The sequence below is a fragment of the Rattus norvegicus genome, chromosome 12 (assembly GCF_036323735.1).
Source record: "Rattus norvegicus strain BN/NHsdMcwi chromosome 12, GRCr8, whole genome shotgun sequence".
Taxonomy (NCBI): domain Eukaryota; kingdom Metazoa; phylum Chordata; class Mammalia; order Rodentia; family Muridae; genus Rattus; species Rattus norvegicus.
This window is the reverse complement of record NC_086030.1, coordinates 20,417,019-20,433,997: the sequence shown is the minus strand read 5'-3', so window position 1 is coordinate 20,433,997 and position 16,979 is coordinate 20,417,019. Positions and strand designations below refer to the sequence as shown.

The 16,979-nt window shown below is 52.2% G+C and overlaps 1 protein-coding gene across 1 annotated transcript; it reads right to left on the bottom strand.

The window, feature by feature from the left end:
- Positions 1 to 7,129: 7,129 nt before the first annotated feature.
- Positions 7,130 to 16,609, bottom strand: Cox19 (cytochrome c oxidase assembly factor COX19). Its single transcript, NM_001107126.2, has 3 exons — positions 16,500 to 16,609; positions 13,878 to 13,989; positions 7,130 to 9,555 (listed from the first exon to the last, which is right to left on the bottom strand). The coding sequence occupies exons 1-3, from the start codon at positions 16,579 to 16,581 to the stop codon at positions 9,471 to 9,473; spliced, it is 279 nt and encodes a 92-aa protein (NP_001100596.1). The 5' UTR covers positions 16,582 to 16,609; the 3' UTR covers positions 7,130 to 9,470.
- Between the last annotated feature and the right edge of the window lie 370 nt (positions 16,610 to 16,979).

Below are 16,979 nucleotides of genomic sequence, written 5' to 3'. Positions count from 1 at the left end.
TGCATGCCTGGTGCTTGCAGATACCAGAAGAGGGCGCCCTATGCCCTGCAACTGGAATTGGGGACAGATACAAGCTGTGGGTTCTGGACACTGAAACTGGATCTTCTGCAAGAGCGGCTGAGGCATCTCTCCAGGCCCACTGGTTTGCTTTTTAAGACAGGGTCTTTAATTGATTGATTGATTGATTGATTTTTTTTCGAGACAGGGTTTCCCAGTGTAGCCCCACCTTTCCTGAAACTCATTCTGAGACCAGGCTGAGGATGGCCTTAAACTAAGAGATTTACCTACCCCTCACCCCGAGTACTGGGATTTAAGGTAGGGGCCGCCGTTGCCTGGCGGAGACAGGGTACCCTAGCCTGGCATCAAACGTGCAGCCTCCCAGATGTTGGAATGGTAGGGATGTTGTAACATATCTGCTTTCCTATTGGATATGAGCATTTTGGTGTCACAGTAATAGAGCCTCTGGCTCAGATGCTTCTGGGAGCTGTGAAATCTCTCAGCTACACACGGGGTGGGGTGAGGCGGGGTAGGAAGCCAGTATGATGAAGGCCTTGCCGTCAGAGTCCCACAAGGGACAGTAATTACAGGATAGAAAGACTCTGTGGCCTAGCCAGGGAGAGGGACAATTGGACAGAACCCAAATCTCAGGCCAGGATAGGGAAACTGAGGCGTTTGAGGCGGGGACACTGAATGACCCCATGGCAGGCATCTGATTGCAGACACCTCCGGTGGGGAGGGAGGTTTTCTGTGGGCAGGAATCAGTGGTGAGAAGGCTGGCCATGGAGCCTAGGGGAGAGAGATAGTCCTGGCACTCAAAGCCCCCAAGTCAGTGTGGAACCCCAGAACTATAAAGCAATCCCACGGCAGCGCCAGGACCAGTTGGCGAATGCCGGGAGATAAATTGCATTTCCCAAAAAACATATTAGGGCATCTAACCCAGGTGCCTGCAGATGTGGCCGAGTTTGGAAACAGGGTCTTTGCAGGTGTCACCACAGGTGGGGAATATGGCTGGAGGCCTCATTCAAAGGGGAGGGCATGTGGGCACAGATATGGAGGACCACTGGGCAAAGAGGCACAAAGATCAAGGTTGTGTCTGCCAGCCAAGGATGGCCAGAACGTCAGTGTCACTGGAGGAATGACTGTAAAAGACTGTGTGGACCAAGCAAAGCTGCCCTCATGGGGCCTTGATGGCAGCCATGTAGCCTCCCGGTTGGAGATTGAACAGCCAGCTTGGCTTTCTTGCAGTTCCTCAAAGGAACCAGCAACCCAGTGGGTCTGCAGCCTCTGCCCTAAGTGTCCTGTTCTTTTGCCTCTTCTCTCCCTGTACTTGTCTGGAACTCCTGCCACAGGGATGGGCACCCAGGCCAAGAGAAAGGAAGGCAAAAGAGTCGGGACCACCTGGGGTGGGGTTGTAGCCCGAGTCTGTCGATGAACATCCCTGGCCAGAGGAAGCTAAGATATACTTCTGGAAACGCTGGTCAGGTGCCTCACGGCTTAGCCAGCCTTGACCTGTCTCCCAGGGGCCCTCCTCTGCCTCTGTTTTCCCCTTTTCTTTGTCCAGATCAGCTGGCCCATAAACAAGCCTACTCACTCCAGATGTTAGCTGGGGACCTGCTGAGCACCCAACCTCTGCTGGAAATCCAATAGTCTCCAGCCTCCAGGATGTGTCATGTAACATGCTGGCCAGAGGCGTCGAGCTGCACCCTGAGTCAATGGGGGAACTTCAGGATCTAAAGCTATGGGGTCCTAGGGAGGGATACTGAATGGATCTTGCTGTCTAATGCCCCCAATGCATGATCCTATGATCCTGGGAGCACCTCCCCACCAGAGTGAAGATTGTCTCTTCTCACTCCACTCCCCACCAGACTGACTCCATCAAGGCTGGCCTTGCTCAGTCAGAGTCCTCATGACATAGAGGATCTGATTTTTTTTTAAAGTCTTTTTTAGTTAGCATACAGAACAACGCATTTCTTTTGCTTTAAACCTTAAATCCCATGTAGCCTAGGCTGACCCAAAATGCATTTGGTTTTGACCATTTGTTTTGAGACATGACTTCATTTATCTCAGGCTAGCCTCTTACTGCCTCCTCTCTCTCTGTCAAAGATAAGGCTGGGGCTGGGGCTGGGGCAGCAGTGTTTGGAGTTCACGCTTGCTTTTGGCAGGTTCCTCCCCCAGAGGGTCAGAGGCAGGCAGCACAAGGCTGGGATGTGGGAGCAAGGGCTTTTTAGAAAAGTCCCTGTTTGAAGCTACTGCTCCCCAAAGCATCTCTGGCTGCCAGTGCCTCGTCAGCACAGCCCCACCCCCACCCCACCCCCACAGACAGCATTTTGTTCTCACAACAGAAACAGAAACACCAAACGGAAAGATGATCTGCAGCGAGGAGTGTCTCCAAGGAGTCCTGCTCAAGGGAGCCTTAAAGGAGACGGCACATGTGTTCCTGAGAACCAGACACAGCTGCCACAGCATGGTTCCCCCACAGTCCAGAGGCCAGGTCAAGGGACCTCTGGTTCTGGACAGGAGTGGTTTAAAGCACCTCACCTTGAGCACCATGTGAAGAAGAGGGGAAATAGGATAGAAACGGGGCAGGACAGGGTAGGGCAGCAGGGAGTGCTAGGGTTCACAGAATGGGCTTGTGGGGATTCAGAATCGCCCCTTCAGGCTTGGAATGTAGCCTAGACAGTAGAGTGCTTTCCCATCATGCAAGAAGCCCAGGATACCACCTCAGCACTGCATAAGTTGGGCATGGTAGAAGGTCCCTGAAATCCCACTAGAGGACGATCAGGAGTTCAAAGTCATCCCCAGCAACATAGCACATAACAAGTTTGACCAGTCTGAACTGTATGAAATCCTATCTCTAGATAGATAGATAGATAGATAGATAGATAGATAGATAGTAAGTACACACACAGATATATATCTATATATATCTATATATATCTGTGTGTGTGTGTGTGTGTGTGTGTGTGTGTGTGTGTGTGTGTCCAGAGAGATAGATGGAAAGAAAAACATACAGAAAGACAGTGTTCTTGCTTACTTCCCAGATGAGACATGGGGTGGGGGGGGCTCATAGGGAGCAGCCACAAGATTGACAGGTAGACAGACAAAGGCAATGAAGGCTGGGAATGTATCCTCAAAAATGTCTTTCCTTCCCCCAATCTGGTAATGGGAGGTGACCTGATCATTCATGGCCCTCAAAAGGACAAGGAATGAAGGGCTTTCTGGAGCTGTGTGCACACACCTGGTCTGGGGCCACAAGCTTCTGACAAAATGGCAGAAGACCCTTCCCTTCTCCTGGCCCTGGCAGAAACTGCTCCCAAGCAGCAGATTTTAAAGTTTTATGCAAACCGGCTCAGTCTCAAGGAGAAGCTGAAGAATGCTCGCACACCAAGGCGGTGTCCTCCAAGTGACCCTCTCAAGGGCTGCAATGCCAATACCTCCCAGCAGGGGGAGACAAAACACAGCGTTTCCTTTCTCCAGGAGCCAGCACCGCAGGTGAAAAGGAGTTTCCTCTTTCCTTGAGGATATTGGTGAGAAATGAGAGGCCGGAAAGAGTAGAGGCAGGGTCTCTCTCTATATATTCCTGGCTATTCTGGAACTCATTATGTAGCCCAAGCTGGACTCAGACTCAGTGAGTCGCCTGCTTCTGTGATCACGGATGTGTGGAACCACGCCCCGCCTCTCCTGCCGCCCACCATCGCTTGAGGATTGATTCCCAGGTTCGAAGTCAGGACCTAGAGTTGGCTCCTGGGCTCAGGAGCATCACGGAGTCCTTCTGAGCCGATTCCTGCCAGGCGGTCTGACCCAGTGTCTCTCCAATCCTTTAAATCCAACACCAAGCAGGAGAGAAAGTTGTGATCCCATTGCAGAGTCCTCACAAAGGCTGTGAGAAGGGACCATGAGACAGTGTCCTGCTGCCCTTGAGTCCAGACTGAATACCTCTTGGGTCTGGCTGGTACTTGGGACAAAAGCATGGTGATGATTTTGAGTGGGCTGATTGAACTTGAGAAAAGTCTGGTGATAGCTGACCCCGTGTTGTGGGGTGCAGACTGATTGGTGTCACTGTGACCAAACACTCTTGATACCTACCTGGCTAATACTGCCACTGTGTCCCAGCCAGGCCTGGTGGATCCATCCCAGGTTGCCTGTGCCTCCCATAGCCTCAGCTGTGGCCCTATACCTGCCCAGGGTGGGGCTCAAGGTCTCCCTGGCCTCCAGGATGATTATGTGCCTGGCCACTTTCCCTCCACTCTAATCTCTGATACCTGCCCAACACTACCCTCCAGGCCAGACTGGGCCCCTGCTCCTTTGTCCTTTGGACTAGGGTGGGGACAGGCTTCTGTTTGGTACAAAAGAAGGCAGTACAGTTCCCCACCCCGACCCTGAAGGTTAGGCCCAACCTGGCCAGGTTGCTAGCCAGAAGTGGGGTTAACCCTCATCCTCCCCACCCTCCTCACCCACTCCCCCTCTCCCGCTCGGAAAAAGCCCTGAGGATACAGTGAAGACTGGAGGCTCTTTCCGGTAAATGTTCAGGAAAAGTTCCTCAGATCCAGATAGCAGAGGGGACACCAGGGAGACATTGTCCCACCCAGGAAGGGCACACTGGGGCCTCAGGCATAGACAAGAACTTTCTTTTTTATTTTTCAGTCTGCACAGGACACTGCCATCTGACTAGCTTAACATCCCAGCTCAGGGCTGGCCTTGAGATACATATGAGCAGGTACACCCCCTCACACTATGGTGGCCAGGGGCCTGGAGCCCCATGGGAAGCAGGTGGGCATTTCTTCTGTGACTGGAGTCATGTTCTCATAGCTTTATTCCTGCCTCTTCCTCTGACTAGGTTCATGGATGTGCATGTGGCGGCTGTGGCTTTGTGTGACCAGGTCCTGTGATGGCTGCTGATATCTTGGGTCTGCTGCTGTATGCCAGCCCTGGGCTCCTCCGAAGACACACCCAGGACTCACCCGTGGCAGGTAAAATGGTGTTGCTTTCTGCTATAGACACCATGGACCACAGGCAGATCATTAGAGGGCACTGGGGAGGCTGACAACCGGGGATAGAACTGTCTGTGGTGGCCTCACACCTAATGGCTGTGGTATGTGGGTTACCAGAGAGTGGTAGGAAGCTGGATCAAAATTCAGGATCCTGGAACGCATGCTGTCTGCATCCCCCAACCCCCAGTCCAGCAAGCTTCCAGGACTCCCAGCTTCTGTTCTTCTGCAGAAAGGTAGCCACTGAGGGTTCCTAGTAGCTCAGTCATGTCTTAGAGCACTGTGGGCTCAATTTTATGATGTTTGATGTTCGTCCTCCCTGAAGAAATTAAGCAGAGGGTGACATTTGCCCAAGCTTCCAGTAGGAGGGGGGGGGCTTGGCAGAGGTTTCTGCCCCAGGCACTCCACTTTATAACACTGGGCAAGCACAGAGCTGTGAAATCTGATTTCCCTCCTTTAGGACAGAACAGGGGGCTGCGGTTTCATTCCCAGTATTATGACAAAGCTACTTGTTCCGTGGCTTAATAGAAACTTCTTTAATGTCTCCGGCAATAATAAAAGCCCCTAGTTCTCACCCATTGTGGGCATTCAGCTCAAACAATTACATTTGAGCAAAAGGTGGGCAGGTTCACACCTACCACAGATGGGGTTTGTCTTTGAAAGCAGATGAGGGAGGTCGAGGGGACAAAGAAAGGGCCTTGTGGGCTGGCCCAATCCTAGCCTCCTGGCCCAGGTGAAGGCCATACACATTTACTCAGGATGTCTCTTCAAACCCAAGACTTCCTCTGGCCGGATGTGTCGGCATGCATGGGCTGGAATCCTCAGCGCTCCAGAGGCAGAGGCAGGAGTTCAAGGCTAGCCTGGGCTGTGATATTTTTAATTTTTAAAATTTCAGAGTCACCTTGCTGCATCATCATCGTCGTCGTCATTGTCATCATCACCAAAGTAAACTTGGAAAGACACTGAGATTAACTGTCCAAGGATGAAGTGCAAATTCACACGTGTTCTATATTTTGTGTGTGGCATATATGTGCTTGTGTATGGGCATGTTCATACATGTGGAGTCAGGAGGAGGTTGTCGGGTGTCCTGTTTGATCACTCCCCTCCTTTTCTTGAGACAGGGTCTCTCCCTGAACCTGGAGCTAGGCTGGTGGCCAGCAAGCCCCCATGATCCTTCTGTCTCTGTCCCTCACGGTGGTGGGGATATAACTGCATGTGTGGCCATATCTGGCTTGTTATCTAGGTGCTGTAATTTTGCTGGTCTTCACATTTGAAAACCGAGCCATCTCCTTAGCCCTAAATGTTCCTTTTAAGAAGAAAGAAAAGGAGGGGGAGGAAGAGGAAGAGAAAGAGGAAAAAGAAGATGAAGAGAAAAGGCCAGTAGTAGTGGTGCATGCTACAATCCCAGCACTCAGGAGGCAGAGGCAAGTGGTTCTCTAGGAGTTCAAGGCTAGCCTGGTCTACATAGTGAGTTCTAAACAAGCCAGGGCTATATAGTGAGACCCTATCTCAAAAATTCAATCAATCAATCAATTATCCAATCAATAATTAAAATAAAAGAAGGGTGAGGGTGATAAATCAATGGCTAATCATGAGAGTCCAAGTTCAATCCCCACTTGTGAAAAGATAGTGGTGAGCACTTGTAATGGTAGTGCAGGGGAGACTGAGGCAAGCAGAGCACTCGGGCTCACTGGCCAGCCCACCTAGCTTACTTAGTGAGTTCCAGGCCAGTAAACAGAACAGAACAAAACATAACGGTGGATGGCTCCTGTGGAATGACACTGGTGTTGACCTCTGGCCTTTGCACTTGCACGCCCAAAGAACCGATGGGAATGGCTTTCCCTGAAAGGCACCCATGATGTTAGAATGACAAGACATTCAGGAAGCCTTGTGGAGGACTAGCATGTTCATACTGTATACCCCCCCACATGTGCACACACCAGTACTGCACACACACACATGTGCATATACCCACACTGCACACACATATGTGCACACACCCATACTGTACAAACACCCATACCGCACACACACACATGTGCACACACATGTGTACACACCCATACTGCATACACACACACACACACACACGTGCACATACACAGGGCACAGGGCAATGGACCACCAGGAGAAATAAATGGTTTGGTATCCACAGGGGATTAGAAATTACAACTGGCCTGTAATTTACAGAGGATATGGAAACACTACTCAACACGGTGAGTTCCCTTCAAGTAAGGATTTTATAGTTTCTATAAAAATGATGCACACTTGTTATAAGATATAACCGTGAACATCCCAGGAGGGAACCGAGCATCCTCCAACTCCAGCCCCAAAGCCATCAGTGTTGCTATGCTGTGTTCCTGCATCTCGCTGGAGATGGGTGGACAAGTGGGGCACTCGTGGATGGAGCCGCCGTGATGTGTTGGAAAACTCAGCCGTACTTGACTGTGACATATGTTCATTTTGTCACTTGCTGATAACAGACATCAAAGGCTTGGAAGATGGCAGGACTTGGGAGGTGGAAACAGAGTTCAAGGCCAGCCTTGGCTACAGAGTGGGCCCTCTCTTGATAAACAGACACAACAAAATGGCCGAGGAGATGGCCCAGTCACTGGAGTGCTCGCCACACACCTCGAGTCCTAACAAGTGAGCTTGGCTGCTCCAACACCACAGTACTGCGGTGACACTAATGTTGGTGATAAAAACCAAGGCTCAAACGTGACATGTGGACCTGGTGCTGCCCCGCTCTGTGTGGCCGGGCTGAGCGAGTGTGTGAACAAGCAGACCCCGGTGTGCAGGACTATGGGTCCAACCAGGAAGAGGTCTTTCTGTGTAACAGCAAACCAGGCTCACAGGCGCTCACATCTCCTGGGGAAGGGGAAGCTGCCCCCAGGAGATCAGCAGACCCTGCAGGCCTCGCAGTGCCAGAGCCTAAGACCAACAGGGATATGAATATACGAAGTCCTCTTCCCATCCCCGTTTCTCTCTCCCACCCTCTGCCCCAACCCCAGAGGGTCTCTCTCTCTCTATGTCGTCCTGGCTCTCCTACAACTCACTCTGTAGACAAAACTGGCCTCAAACTCAAGGATCTGCCTGCCTCTGCCTCTTGGGTGCTAAAGTTGTGCGCCACAATACCTGCCCCATCCCACCCATGGTGTCCTTCACCAGTCAGACAGGAGCCAGGACAAGCAGGGGGACAGCCCTTCTCCAACAGCTCTAGGAGGACACATCTGAGGCACTGGAGCCTGACAACACCTGGCACTGGCGTTCTGCTGGTGTCTTTGGATCCCTGCACACAGCAGAAGCCCCGAACCCAGCTGCTCCCCCCTTCCCATCACCTGCCTCAGGATGAAGGCGCCTGGGTGTTTAAACAACCCACAGGGAACTCTGAGGATAGCCTGGGCTAAGCCACAGCTCAGCGCTGCTCAGTGCTGACAGTACAGGGTTAGCGTCAGCACCCACAGACACGTAAGTGCAATGTTACTGCAACACGGTGCAACAGTGGAAAAGGGATAGATCCTAGCCCAGCCTCTGTGCGTGGCTGACCCGCCCTGTGGAGGCATGCGGTGGGCCACTGAAAGGAAAAGCCAGGTTTACAGACAGCTTGAGACGACCAGAAAATAACCCAACCCGCGTCATGAAGCCATCTGCTCCTAGACTGGGGGAATGGAAGTTGAGCTGAGACATCTACCAAGCCTGGTGACCCGAGTTCAATCCCTGAGACACTCACTTGGGCAAGGAGAGATCGGACTCCTCTAAGTTGTCCTCTGACACACACACACACACACACACACACACACACACACACACACACACAAACACACTGAGATACAGTGCTTCCCTAGCTGGAGACACGGTTCAGCTGAGAGAGTGCTTGCCTATCGTGCAGGGAGCCCTGGGTTCCATGCCCCAATACCCTAGACATGGAGGCAGAAGGATCAAGAGTTCGAGGTCATCCTTGGGTACACGGGCGGTCTGAGACCCTGTCTCAAAACACTTAAAACAGGAGGTCAACTATGTCAAAAGCCAAACTATTTCTCACTTCCTACTTTGTATTCCAGTTTTGTTCAAAGCAAAGAACACAAGAGAAGGGGAAGCAAGATGATGTGCGTCTGTGAGCACAAAAGGCAGACATTTTGCTGTCGCTTGGTTTCGCTGACAGGTTCCGGTGTGAGGACTCAGGTTGAGTCACTGTGGAATGCTGTCCAGGGCCTCTGGTGTGACGGCCACACTAGGTGGGATATCATATCACATCAGTGTTCAGCCCTGAGCAGATCCTGTGACACACACAGACAGGAGAAAACCACTCTCTGAAGCAGAAGTGTGGTCAGTAGAGGAAGCAGTCTGGTCTATGCTGCAGGGATGAGCCAAAGTCAACACGGAGAGCCCCTCCTCTGGGCAGCACAGGATGGCTCAGCTCTCTCCACGGTGGGCAGAAGGGCTCAGCTCTGCTCCAGGTAGGGGGACACAGCCCAGTGATTCTCAACATTTGTCCTTTGCCTCCGGTTTCTCCTCCATTATGTCTCTAAAGCCGAGTTTCTCTAGTGGTTCTGGTGCCATCAGCTGCCTGGAAGAGAAAGATGCTGCCATGGGGGAAGGAAAAGTAGGGGGAACAGGGCTCCGTCCCACCATGCCTTTCATTCATTCACCTGCCCAAACTTCCAGCATCCCTATTCTAAAACAGGAAAACGGACCCAAAGAGCAGTGTCCTCCCCATAGGGCAAGGATCTAACAGGTCATGTGAGCCCCAAGGTCCGTCCCTCCCAGACACACTGACAGCCCAAGCTCACAAGGTCAGGGGCTGAGGATGTGGGCAGAGTCAGGTATGTGGGTGGGGTCATACGACCCATAGGTTTGAGCTGAAATGGAGAGAGCTGAGGCTAGGTAAGTGTCCTCGAAGCTGTGTGGGGACCCCAAGGAGGGTCAGGGATGAGGATTCAGGTGTACACAGAACTGAGCTACTTGCCTATGCAGACTTTAGGGGTGCACATAGCTGGGGGCAAGACCTCTTCACCCCCACACTGTGGGAAGACATTGAAGAGACTATGTCCACTTTGACCTCCAGGTCATTGTGAAAGTGTACTTGGGGAGACAGGAGGCCAGAGCATGGGACAGAATGGCCCAGCCTTGTCACTAGTGCCATGATCCCAGCACCTGTGAGGCTCTAAGCTCATCACCTTTACAGTTACCTGGAATACGGCTGCCTGTGACAATGGATAGAAACCCAGCACTGGGTTCTCTAGCCTGCCTCCCAGTCAGCCATCCACACTCGGGGCCCTCACGCTGCTGCCCAGCCCGCTCGCTCACACGTCCCTTCTCCACATTACACCCCCACAGTAAACTCCCCTCCCCTACCACCTCCCCCTCCCGTGGCTCCGAATGCTGGTTACCATCTTGTCGTCTCTGCCTTCTTACTCACAGTAATGATCCCCAAAGACAGACACTCCCAGGGGCCGGGGCCCGTGGGTGCCAATGTCCTGATGTGGGAGGAGAGGGCTGACTTGGAGGTCACACTCTGCCCAGAGAGACACTGAGGATCAGAGCGAGCATTGGGAGGAAAGGGCCTCATGGTCTGGAGATGCCCCCATATCTGCCAAGGACAGGGACGGTCGCCCCCCTCCCCATAAGCTCTTCATGAACATAGGACTCTAGCCATGGCGACTAAGGCCTACCCTCAGGCTGTCTGCCCAATGACTGCAGAGCTGTGTCTAACTGTGGGAGGCTTGTCTGGCTCTGAAGCCACAGGTGGCAGGCAGGCCCACTGAGGCTGGCTCTTACTGCCATTGCTTGATCAGAGGAAGCAAAATTACCAGCCAGGGAGGATGTGGCTCAGAAGACCACCATTTCGCTCCCTCAGGTCTCCACTGGCCTAGGCCCAGCTGCCAGGAAGATCAGAGACTTCAGGTCATGCTCACATCTGTGAGCCCAGTGTGGGGGCAGAAACAGGCGTAGAAAGGGCCAGGCCAGCCTGGGATCACAGATTCTGTCCCAAAGGTGAGTAAAATATGGCCAGTGGGGATAGCGAAGTGCTTGGTGAACGGGAAGGACCCATGTATAGAAAGAAGCCCGCCAAGGCGTGCTTGTAACTCCAGTGCTCGGGAGGCAGAGGCCAGAGGACCCCTGGAGTGCATGGACAGCCAACAGGGTCCATCGGTGAGCTCTAGGCCATTGAGACTCTGAGAATGTGGGATGGGTGACCCCTGACAAACAAAACCCAAGGTCGCGCATGCGTACACACACACACACACGTACACACACACACACACACACACACACACACACCACACAGATAAATAAGTCAGGCCAAAAGAATGCTCTCCATGTGCCGCCTAAGGAGACACCTTGGGATTTCTAAGGCCAGAGACACTGAGATGAGCCCTGAGCTGTGCTCTGGAGCCATCCTGAGGGCTCAGCCATCCCTGCCTGTCCCAGCATCATTCATTCCACCCGTTACCTGTGCCTCTCTGGAGGTGGGGAAAGGAGGGTTGCGAGGTCATGGTCAGCTGAGCTGTTCAGGCAGACCCAGCCCCCGAGGTTCCCCACGCCCAGGAGGCCTAAGGAGGAATATTTCAATTTTACTTTCTTAATCGCACTTACTTGCTCATGCATTTATTATGTGTGTGTGCTCTGCACGCGTGCGAGGTCAACTTCAACTGTCTGTCTGATGGGCTCATTAACAACGAGCCTAACAAAATAAGGAACCAGCCAAGCATGGTGTCCCAATACTCAGGAGGCCCAGGCAGCAGGATTGCCAGAAGTCCCAGGCCAGTCTGTGCTATTAGATTGAGCCTTTCTTAACAATATAACAGCAGCTTATAATAATAAGCCAAATCCACCAACCAAACAGCAAAACCAAAAACCCCTTCCCAACCCTGGACAAAAGCAAAGGCTTCCTTGCGTGCCTGCACTTGTCTAGCTGAGGCCCCACAGGTCATGGAGGCAGGTCCTTCCTTCCCATCTCTGAGGCACCTGTTCCACACGGTGCTGAGTTGGCACAGAGGCATGGGGACTAGGAGGCCTTGCTGCAGCTCACCCCATTGACAAACAGGCAAGAACCTCTACTAGTCCTACCCAGAAGCCTCGCCAGGCAGACAAGGGGATCTCAAACCAGCCACACCCTCAAAGCAATCATAGGTAGGAGTGCCTGCGAATCTGTGCCAGGTACTTGGGTCCAAACAAATCTGCTTGTTTTGGGGAAAGGGCATGGAAGGAATACTGTAGACAGAACCCAGGACCTCACACAACTGTGGAATGTACTACCACTGAGCCACGCCCCCAGCCCCTCACTGGGGGATTCTAGGCAGGTGCTCTACCACTGAGCCACGCCCCCAGCCCCTAACTGGGGGATTCTAGGCAGGGGCTCTACTACTGAGCCACAACCCCAGCCCCTCACTGGGGATTCTAGGCAGGGGCTCTACCACTGAGCTATATCCTGAACCCTGTTTTTATTATTCTGAGATAGAATCTTACTAAATTGCCCAGATGGTTTCTGAATTCAATCTGTAGCCTAGCCTGGCCCCAACCTTACCATCCTCCTGCCTTAGCTTCTTGAGCAGCTGGGATGACAGGCCTGTGTTACAGGCTCCAATAAAGCTCTTAACTTGCTGAATTTGCCTAGCCTATCTGTGGGAGCCCCTCCTTTAGTAGACACCAAGACACAGGAACTGAGCCTGGGAGGGCAGAAGCCCCTCCCATCCTCATTCCAGGCTGGTATTACTTTGGCCTTCTACTAAAGCTCAGCAGAGCCAAGAAGAAATTCTTGGCTATCTTCTGAGGTCACAGGCAGCCGTGCTGAGGCTCAGTTCCAGCCCTGAGCCATCTGGAAGAGGCAAGATCAGGACAGACTCCAGCAGCATTTGCGACGACGGCAGGGCAAGACCTTACAGTTAAGTTGTCCCCACCACCAGAGCTGAAACACCCACACTGTAACCCCACATGCCTAGACCTCTGGGACTTGTCTGGGTTTGTTAAACACAAAGCAGGCTTAAGTGGACGGCTGACATCTTGAGAGGCTGCGGGGCCTGAGTTCCTGTGTGCACAATGGAGACAGGCCCCCTTCCCTGTTCTGACGTGCTAGTTGCTGCTTTGCACTTACAGTCAGAATGGCTCTCATTCTAAGGAAAGCTCCAGAGAGTTCGGGTTTTGTTCTGTTTAAAAGTAAACTTGGAGGTGGGGAGGTGCGACCGCCATCATCCATCATGGCTTAAGTAGCCTATTGTCCTGGTGACAGGTGACATTCCAAACAGCTTTCAGTGAAGATGCTATGAATGCATGTTCTTACGGGCCTAGACTGTGAAAGGCATGAGAACCTGTTGGCTCGGTCAGAGCTGCTGGGATCTACGACTCTGAGGACTTAATAAAGGAGGGACAAAGCTCTGAGGAATAGGGGCTGTGGACACAGCTGTCACTCACGAAGAGGTTCCCAAGGCAGTTAGCAGCCTCAGGCCACCTCATCCGCTAAGCTGTGATTTCTCCAGGCAAACATCAGCTAGGGCCGTGGCTGGGTTGGTAAAATGGATCTGACTTCCCTCCCCAGAACCCACAGAAAGAAAGCTGGGTGTGCTGGTCTGTTTGCAATCCCAGCACCGGGGGGCAGAGATGTGAGGACCCCTTAGCGCGTCTTTAGTCACCCTCGCCAAATTGGTGAATCCAGGCCAGCACAGACCCAGTTCCCAGCACCCACATGGTGGCTCACCACAAACAAGAGTGCACCCGTGCGTACACCCCCCCCCACACACACACGCACACACACATACAGACACACACATGAGCACACACACACACAGACACACACACACATGAGCACACACACACACACACACACCCAGACACATACACACCCAGACACACACACACACACACACACACACACACACAAATAGAACTCACCTTTGCATCCTGCACATTAAATACTCTTTAGATTCATTTCTGCACAGAGCATTTTCATAGTTCTTGTCGCGGAGACACTTCATGAATTTTTCCTTAAAGCTTTTACACTCACCTAGAAAAAGAAAAAAGGAAGACAACATCCTCTGTGTATAGAGACGGCCTGACCTGCTCACAAGCCGACTTGAGGAGCAGGCCACGGCCTCCATCAAAATTTGTTCCCTGGGGTTGGGGATTTAGCTCAGTGGTAGACCGCTTACCTAGCAAGCACAAGGCCCTGGGTTCGGTCCCCAGCTCCGGAAAAAAAAAAAAATTTGTTCCCTGTGTGAGGCTATGGGTGTGGCTCTGAGGTAAGGTGCACGTTTGGCATACAGGCCCCTGGATTCAATCCCTTGTACTTCAGAACAAAACACAAAACAAAGCAGCCGGAGAGATGCTCACTGGTTATGAACACTGGCTGCTCTTCCAGAGACCTGAGTTTGGTTCCCGGTACCCACATTAGGCAGCTAACGAATGTCTGTAACTCCAGGTCCAGGGTATCGAACCCTCCCTTCTGGCCACACCTGGTGTACATACAAGCTCAGATGCAGTCATGTTGGCACACGCCTTTAATCCCAGCACGCATGAGGCAGAGGCAGGCAGATTTCTGGGCTACAGAGCAAGTTCCAGGACAGCCAGGGCTGCATAGCGAGACCCTGCCTTGAAAAAAAAAAAGAATTAATTAATAACTAATTAATTAAAATAAAAATTCAAAGTGGAAATTTTCCCAGTGAAATGTTTGGTAAAGAAATCATAATCTGGGGCTGGAGAGCTGGCTTACTGGTTAAGTTCAATTCCCAGCAACCGCATGGTGGCTCATGACCATCTGTAATGGGATCTGATGCCCTCTTCTGGTGTGTCTGAAGTCATAATAAATAAATAAATCTTTAAAAAAAATAAGAAGTTCGGTCCCCAGCTCCAAAAAAAAGAACCAAAAAAAAAAAAAATAAGAAAAAGAAATCATAATCTTAAGATAGTGAGATGGCTCTGTGGGACAAAGACACTGGCTACCAAGACTGACAGCCTAAGTTTGATTTCTGGGATCCACGTGGTGGTGGAGAGAGAGCCCTAATTTTCCTCTAACCACATGTGTGCCATGGCGCATCCCCAAACCACACTAAATAAATAATTAAACTTAAAAAAAAAAACCAGTCGGGGTTGGGGATTTAGCTCAGTGGTACAGCGCTTACCTAGGAAGCGCAAGGCCCTGGGTTCGGTCCCCAGCTCCGAAAAAAAGAACCAAAAAAAAACAAAAAAACAAAAAAAAAAAAAAAAACCAGTCATCTCTAAAGCTGTCCCTGGAACTAGTCTCCACAGCAGGTCACCGCAGTGTCCGATCTACACGGACAGCCACCACACACACACACACACACACACACACACACACACACACACACACACACACACACGAGGTCTGCTGCATTTCTCAGAGCTGTTTGCTTGTGGTAGGTTTGGGAGGGGGCGTGTTTTCTGTGGGTTTTGTTTTTATTGTAGTGCTGAGGACTGCCCATTCAGCCTCCGAACTGTACCTCCAACTCTCTCCCAGTTGTTTTTTTCTTTTACACGTTTCGGTTTCCCGAAGGACAGGTCAACTGTAGACTTCGGAATGGTGACTGGGAATCCTCTGGGCTGCAGGTGTGGCTCTGAGGTGAAGCACTCACCCAGCATGTGCCAAGCCCTGGCTTTCAGCCCCAGTATTAGACATCGGAAAGCTTTCTGAAAACAGTTCTTTGCCTAACGGTTCACTGCAGACCCAGAGCATCGGAGGGAGGCGTGTCCTGTCCTGTACGGGCACCAGGAGGCCTAGCATCAAGCCCCATTCCAGGACTCCTGTTACCATCCCGTCACATTAGCCCCAAAGCTGAGCTTTTACTTGGAGGGATATGACAGATGGCCCTCTGAAACAGGAGCCCTCAGGACTCGGTTTCTCTGGCTGCATCCCCACAACCCGAGAAGGGCCTGTCATATTAATAGCTCTGCACCCTTAGTCCTAGTACCTCAGACCCCGCCCACCACATCTAGCATCCTGACACCTACATCCGACTCACAAAACAATGCCAACCAGGCCTATTATACCACACGCTGCCTCTCACATCCTCCACCTTCCTCTCCTACCCTCGATCCAGCACCCTAGACCTGACCACCTAAATCCAGCACCCTAGGCCCCGTCACACCCAACATTCAACTCCTCAGACAGTGCACGTGATTCCAGCAACTCTGACCGGCCACCCAAACCCAGTACCCCAAAACTGCCATCTATTACAAAGAAACAGCCCTCCAGACTCTGCCACCCAGACTCGGCAGTCCAGACCCTGAACCCAAATCCAGTACCCCTGACCCTGTCACTTAGATATCTTGCATCCATAACTCTGTCACCCAAACCCACCACCTCTGACCCTGCCATCCAGAACCAGCATCCCAGATCCTAGCACCCACTTCCAATACCCCGACCCTGTCACCGAAAAACAGCACTCCCTACCACTCAGACTCAGCAGGACCCTAGATAGAGGCTGCCACCCACATTCAGTACCCCTAACTGCCACCCAATCCCAGGTCGCCAGCAGTCTGGGCCTTGCCTCGCCTCACCGAAGTGGTCTAGCGGGAAGCTGCCTTTGTCTGGGGGCCGCGGCTGGAAGCTTTTGGTCCCGAAGTTCATTGCGGTCGACATCACGGCGAAATCAAGAGCGGAGAGCGGCGGCGACGCAGGTCAGAGAGCTGAACACCGAGAGGGCCCAGGAAGTGCCGAGCTAGTCGAGCGGAGCGGACGACTGGCCCTGCCCCTAGTCCACCAGTCCCCACCCACCAAGCCCCGCCCCGCCCGCGCAGCTAACCCCGCCCACGCCGTGCTGTGAACCTACCATCCCCTGGTTTCCAGCCCTCTGAGAAGCAGAAACCTGCAGTCATCTTTTCGTACCGATGAGCAAACAAGGGCAGAAAGATGCAGCCATTTGCCCGAGGACACCAATCTGTGTCCCGGCATCTTCATCCCGTCCATCTCTGCCAGGGACCGAATTTCCCGTCTACTCAGAGGGTCTAATCAAAGAAAGAAATTGCGAAACAGTGCTA

Excerpts from the sequence above, each read along its gene's own strand:
- Cox19 (NM_001107126.2), bottom strand. The coding sequence starts at position 16,581 with ATGTCGACCGCAATGAACTTCGGGACCAAAAGCTTCCAGCCGCGGCCC. Across the intron at positions 13,990-16,499 it reads CTTCCCGCTAGACCACTTCG|GTGAGTGTAAAAGCTTTAAG; the intron begins GTGAGGCGAGGC and ends TTCTTTTTCTAG. Across the intron at positions 9,556-13,877 it reads TTAATGTGCAGGATGCAAAG|GCAGCTGATGGCACCAGAAC; the intron begins GTGAGTTCTATT and ends TTTCTCTTCCAG.